This window comes from Haemaphysalis longicornis, unplaced genomic scaffold, assembly GCF_048455015.1.
Source record: "Haemaphysalis longicornis isolate Haplotype H1 unplaced genomic scaffold, Haemaphysalis longicornis Haplotype H1 scaffold_8, whole genome shotgun sequence".
NCBI lineage: Eukaryota > Metazoa > Arthropoda > Arachnida > Ixodida > Ixodidae > Haemaphysalis > Haemaphysalis longicornis.
Window position 1 is genome coordinate 6,149,114 of NW_027526445.1, and position 6,699 is coordinate 6,155,812.

The 6,699-nt window shown below is 44.3% G+C and overlaps 1 protein-coding gene across 2 annotated transcripts in view; it reads right to left on the reverse strand.

Annotated features, from left to right (window-relative positions):
- LOC144150226 (uncharacterized) overlaps nt 1-5,850 on the reverse strand; it is a 32,445-nt gene extending 26,595 nt beyond the window's left edge. Inside the window, exons 1-2 of one of the 2 annotated variants that reach the window (XM_077682080.1) lie at nt 5,702-5,850; nt 5,157-5,271 (exon numbers count right to left, since the gene is read on the reverse strand). In XM_077682080.1, the coding sequence (XP_077538206.1) occupies nt 5,157-5,264 (108 nt within the window). In that variant the 5' untranslated portion in view covers nt 5,265-5,271; nt 5,702-5,850. Of the gene's footprint in view, nt 1-5,156; nt 5,306-5,701 lie in introns of both variants that reach the window. The other variant, XM_077682079.1, reaches the window with a different exon arrangement.
- Between the last annotated feature and the right edge of the window lie 849 nt (nt 5,851-6,699).

The window sequence follows — 6,699 nt, forward strand, 5'->3', positions numbered from 1 at the left end:
TATCCAATAATAGGACCTTAAACGACTCCATATGTCATTGGCACCCTAAAGAGTTCCACATTATCCCGGGCCATCTCCCCTAACGTGAAACCGGGGAAGGTGCGGGTCGTGCAGCGTATAAGTGAATTCAACGATTGTAAAACTGTCTCTATCACACGGCGCGCACTGACTGGGCACAAGAAAAGCGCCTCTGGGGAAGCAATCGCGCGCTTGCTGGGGCGGGGGCGGCCTCTCTTGTGTCGAACCGGATTTCAACAATTAAATGAAAGACCGACTCACCGTAAATTATCTTTGTCTCACACGCCACAGCAAGCTAAGACGTATGCTGAGAAGTAGCACTGAGATTTGGCAAACGAGGCTCCCGGTGTGATTTTTTAGTACCCGTTTTTGCAAATGGAAATGAAACGCTCTATTGCGAGGGGTTGGGAAACAAGAATACCGGTTTGTTCTTTTTGTGCGCGTTACGTTCTAGCGCGAGGTGTGTTCTTTTTGTGCGCGTTACGTTGTAGCGCGAGGTGTTGGAAAATGAGTGTACCGGTGTTTTAATACTGTGCCTATATGAGAATACGACGACATGAGACGACAACGATATCAAACGCCGACTGCCTGAGCAGCTAAGGTGCTTCACCCCTAATAAGCTCGTAGTTTATGCCATTTATGTCATGTTCCTGTGGTGAATGGTAAAAGATAAAATATCGGGCCATCACCACTAATGGGAAAACTTGGGAGGGGTGAAGCATGCAGTGTATCATCATCATCATCATCATCACTACCATATCTACGCCCACTGCAGGGCAAAGGCCTCCCCCATTATTCTCCAATTGCCTCGGTCCTGTGCCAACTGTGACCAATTTATCCCCGCAAACTTCTTGATCTCATCTGCCCGTCTAACTTTCTGCCGCCCCCTGCAGCGCTTGCCTTCTGTAGGGATCCACTCTGTTACCCTTAATGACCAGCGGTTATCTTGTCTTCGCATTACATGCCCTGCCCACGTCCATTTCTTATTCTTAATTTCTACTAATATGTCTTTAACACCAGTTTGCTCCCTGACCCACTCCGCTCTCTTCTTGTCCCTTAATGTTACACCTATCATTTTCCGCTCCATTGCCCGCTGAGTCGTTCTCAATTTAAGGTGAACCCTCTTAGTAAGCCTCCAAGTTTCTGCCCCGTAGGTGAGTACCGGTAAGATGCAGCTGTCATACACTTTCTTCTTCAGCGAAAATGGTAGGCTGCTATTCATTATCTGAGAATATCTGCCATATGCACCCCACCCCATTCTGATCCTTCTAATTATCTCTGCCTCATGGTTGGGATCTGGGGTCACAACTTGGCCTAAGTATATATATTCGCTTACCACTTCCACTGCATCGCCATCTATCTCAAACTGTTGTGCTGTCCCCAGGTTATTGATCATTACTTTAGTTTTCTGCATAATAATTTTCAGGCCCACGGTTCTACTCTGTTCGCCCAGTGCGGAAAGCATGCTTTGCAATTCGTCCCCCGAGTTACTTAGCAAGGCCACGTCATCAGCAAATCTGAGGTTACTGAGGTATTCTCCATTAACCCTTACTCCCACCTGTTCCCAATCCAACGTTTTGAATACTTCTTGTAAGCATGCTGTGAATACTTCTTGTAAGCAGGCTGCATTCTTAGAGGGTGCTAAGAGTGCAGTGTATAAGTGTATCCAAAGACTCTAATATTTGTATTTCCACACAGCGCGCGCTGATATACGGGATATCCGAATTGCAAAGATAGCAAACAAATGAAATTTGAAATTTAGAGCTGCATATTTTAAAGTTAAAGAAAGTGCTGAAGGAAATAGAAGCAAGCGCTGTGTTCTTTAAGCACGTGTCACGTTCAACCACGAGGCGTTGGAAAAAGGAGGTTCCCTGTGTTTTAGTGCCGTGACTACATGAGAATACGACGACATGAGATGGACACGACATGAAACATCAAGCTTCTGAGCTCCTAAGCTGCTGCGCACGTAAAAGAACAATAAGCAAACATAAATGAACCTGCAGATAACATATTATCTGTCTTTCTCGATGCTGTAACAAAACAGTTTGCAACAAAACGGCACATTGCCGAAACAGAACACCCCCAGGGTAACGTCTAAACAAACCTGCATCATGGCGGCCGTCTTGAATGGGAGCAGTAGTCATTTACTTTTACCGAACCGAGCAAACCGTTTTCACTAAGTGGCTACCCAAGATCACCAACAAAAAACAATTGATTGATTTTGATTCTAGGGTCTAACGCGCTGACGCAACGGAGGCGATGAGGCGCGCCGTAGTGGATGGCTCCGTAATAATTTTGACCACCTGGGGATCTTCTACGCGCGCCAAAATCTCGTAAACACGGGTATTTTTGCTTTTCGCCTTCACCAGAAAATCGGCCGCTGCGGCCGTGAACCGAACCCACGTCCTCGTGCTGAGCAATCGTGGCTTGTCAATGAGCGGTATATGTTCCCGCTATTTGGCTAAGATTAAGACAGGCTTCTTTGCAGGACGGCTGTCATCGCTGGCGTCATTCCGAGTCGGATATGGGGCAGTGAGTCCAGATTTTACCCAACAAGAAAAAACCGCTGCTGCTCACTGACTCGCCAGAGTACCGTATTTTCTCCAGTGTAACTCTAGTTAATTTTTTTTATTTTTGCTACCTCTCGTTACAAGCCTCGCGTTAGAATTAAAATTCGTAATACAAAAGAATACTGAAACGTAATTTGCCTAAAAGGTGGAATGATACACTCTATGCTTATCAACGGCTACAGTTTTGGCTACTTCGATATATATGTTGGCCACATGTGGCAGAGACATTTTGATCCACTACAAGCCAGGACGGGCTCTCACCCTTTCCTTGTTTGCTTTTTTTGGGAGAGCTAGCGGTGGCGTTGACACCGTGCGCAGCGCTTTGCCTTTGATTTTGCGTCGTACTGCGTGTAGGCATCGGGGGTTTTCGTTGCCCTGATGTGTTTGGAATTCTCTTCGGTTCCCCTTGCGATGGTAATGTGTTGCGCTCAGTACGACGCCCGTTTCAAGAGACTTGATATTAAACGCTGAAGAAATCGGCAGTTCCGCTGCCGCACGAAGATTCGAAATATCGACCATCCATGAACGGCGACTCCAGTGGGAGCGCCTTTTCCCGTGCGAACCCGGTTGGAATATTTCAGTGGGTTTCGCTACGGCAGCCACGTCGATTCGAACAGTGCTGCTTATTTCCTCACGGAACACCGCAACAGCCTCATCGCAGTTAGCGTTACACTGATGTAGCTCAAAACAAGCGATTGGTCTCCTGCTTATTAAGTTCAAAGAGTCACAGGTGGGCGTCGATTCACAGTTTTGAAAGAAAAAATGAGCCTTTATATGGTTTCCCTTTCATCGCATGAGTACTTCGGAGGGTTTTTTTTTTATTTTTTAGTCACACAAAATGTTAACCTCGCGTTACTTTTTCGTTTTATTTTTTCTTTCTGGATACTATAAAACATCACTCATCGTGTTACACTTGTAGTCACGGTAAATTCGTGTAAATACGGTGCTATTACTATAGCCTCTAGTGTAGCTTGAAAATGACCGGAATCGGGAGCACTCTCACTTGATTTTAACCAGACCAACAAATTTTTTCGCTCACTGTTTAGTTACAGTACGGTTAACAATATTAGGTTCATCCGATCAACCATTCAAAGCTCACTCTATTATCCTGACGGTGTTTTACAAAGGAGGGTTTTTTCCGCTGTCAATCATGTCACCTTCGTTTCGTCGCTGCGCCTTTTTTGTTTGGTGCTGTTTTGTCGTGGTCCTGTTTTGTTGCAGTGACTTTGTGGAGGTGCTCTTTTTTCGCGTGCTAAATTTGTATGATGCTGTTAGCCGTCGCTTCATTTGTTTTGACTCCATACAATCTTAGATCACCATGATCAACAGCAACAAGAACACTGCATTACATAGGCCTCTCCGATCGACCTCCAAATGTTACTGGTCTGCACTGCTGGCGTTCATTCTTTGCCTCCGGATTTCTTTATTATTTCGCATCTAGACCGAGTTATTCACCTTCCCTTCTTCTAGATCTGTCTCTATGTATCCACTCTGTTACCCTGATGGTCCACCTATCATCATCCTCATCCTCATCATCATCATCATCACCAGCCTATCTACGCCCACTGCTGGGCAAAGGCCTCTCCCATTCATCTCGAATTACCCCGGTCCTGCGCTAACTACCAATTTATCCCAGAAAACTTCTTGATCCCATCTGCCCATCTAACTTTCTGCCGCCCCCTGCCCCGCTTGCCTTTTCTAGGGATCAACTCTGCTACCCTTAATGACAAACGGTTATCTCGCCTTCACATTACATGCCCTGCCCACGTCCATTTCTTCTTCATAATTTCTACTAATATGTCCTTAACACTCCTTTGTTCCACCTATATAGATGCCCAAATGTTTAAACCTGAGTTGATGAGATAATTGAGGTCGCATTTTTGTTTTCTGAATGTATGCTAGCCACTTTATGTTTAATAATCGAATACCAAGCCTTCTAGGTCCTTCTCAGTAAGGGGTATGGTTTATCTGCACATGATATCGCACACTTAAGGTAAATTTTTGAGACTGCATTTTGACCACGTGCTTTATTGTAAAGAAATGTTTTTATGACGGAAACGACATGCAGTAGTTATTTATAAATTCCTTCCGGGTGCATCGGTATTTTTAGTTTTTTTATGAAGCAAAATATCCAGAGAACGTATCGAATATGAATGCCCCTTTAGAAAAACAAAACCTAGCTCCGAATCTCCAGGCAAGTACCTTTGCCTACCATCTTGTTCTAGGCAAAAAAAAGATTGGTGTACTTTCGTGCGCTGTTGAAGATTAAGAGTTCAAAAGTTAAGTAGGAACATTATGCACAAATATTGGCTCTTTTTGTTTCGTTTTATACTTTTTGCTTTGCGAGTACACCACAAAGTCAGAGGTTTTCTGCTCACGCGTGGTAAAAGGTTTTTTAAATAAACACAGACAACACGCGACCACAAACGCGCAACCAACCAAATGTTTCACTCCGCATCACATCTTAATTGGATTAAGCGGTTTTGCAACAACCTACAGTAGGGTTTTGTTTTTCCAAATGTGTACACAGTAATAGAAGCAAGAATATATCTGAGAGTTGAGGCTCACCCTGTACCAATCGTCGACATCTGGAGGAGGTGGACTTTCTTTCTGATTTCTTGCTGCTGCTACAATCACCAGCAAAGCAAGCAATGCACCGAGCTTGAACGCCTCCATCTCGAATCTGCGCCGCTGTTCACGAACAAGTGGCGGTGAAACTGGGAGAAAAACTGGGATCAGTGGTGTCATTTTATAAAGTCCACCCGGCAGAGGAGGAAAATGCGATAAAGATGGGTCGACAAGAAAAGTGGCTTGGCGCGTTCACTTTTTTTATTTATCATAGTTTAAAATGGTGGTCATGCTTGTTTGAATTATTTAGTGATTTCTTTTGGCGCCCACACGTTTCACCTAAGCTCGCTCAAGTATAGGCGAATTACCGATACGTAATAAGAATGAAGAGCGAAATGCAACCATACATTTGAAATCATATCGTGCGCGGTCTCAAAAATAATGACGCTGAATGACCGCTAGTGAAAATGATTTCATTTTCAGTGTGGACACAATCATCACCGTTTCATACCATACAGAAACAAGCACAAAACTTGGAGCCTAACCTGTCCTTCCAGTCTTTCCGAAGGCCTATGTTTACGAGAAAAACCAGCTCTCCGAGCCTCTTACCTCCCCCAGACAAGCGGTCTCACATGGCTACGTTCGCAAGGCAATTCTAGCCGGCTGCCTAGTGTCCGGTTCATGTTATCGGCGGTGGTTCCCTAGCTTGCACACGGAGATTGTGGGGTAGCAGATTTCGGGGTCAAGCACGCGCGAACCCACACTGCTGAGGTAGCAGTCCTTTAATCATACGCTGAGTATCTCTGTTTTTCACCATCTCGGTGTCAAAAAGTCTTTGCAAGTGAGCTGGCGAGCTGGTTAATCAGCCTTTGCTGTTTAGTTGTAAGTTGCCGGAATGCATGGCGGCTGTAGGCTGCCGTCGCAGTGAACTTTTTGGCCACGCACAAAGTAGATCGAGGTTTGCTTTGGGCACAGCCTCTAAGACAACATTTTTAAATGTGATAAATATCAGTGTGTTTTTCTTGTTTTTTAGTTGTATTTCTACCCATAGATTTTTATTGTTCTCATTTTATATATTGACAATTTATCTAATCAGTCAGTATTTCAAATGAACAAGAAAGCCGCACTTACAACGAACCGCTCTTTGCACATATTCAACTAACGAGATCTGGACGCTTAAATACATGTTCTTTCAAAATGCAGGGAAAGAAATTTTGCTTTGTGGCAACGTACATCTCCAAAGTGGCATGCGGTGAAGGTATCCGCTTGTCCTACTTAGCGCACTTTTGTGCACTGCCCCGCAGCAATCCTCACTCTCCGTATTCCCTGATGTTTGTTGAAATTGAGTACATTCGACGCGCTGAGGTCCTATTCAGTAAGTTTTCTTCGACGACTTAGTCCTTAAAGGGGTCGTGAAGAGAAAATGCATATGTCTTTGCTTAATTTCGTCTGCTTGAGCGGCATTTTAAGAACATAAATCCCAAAAATTTTCAGAATTCATTTTTTCTGGAATTTAGGAGGCACCGTTGAAATTTTAGTTTTG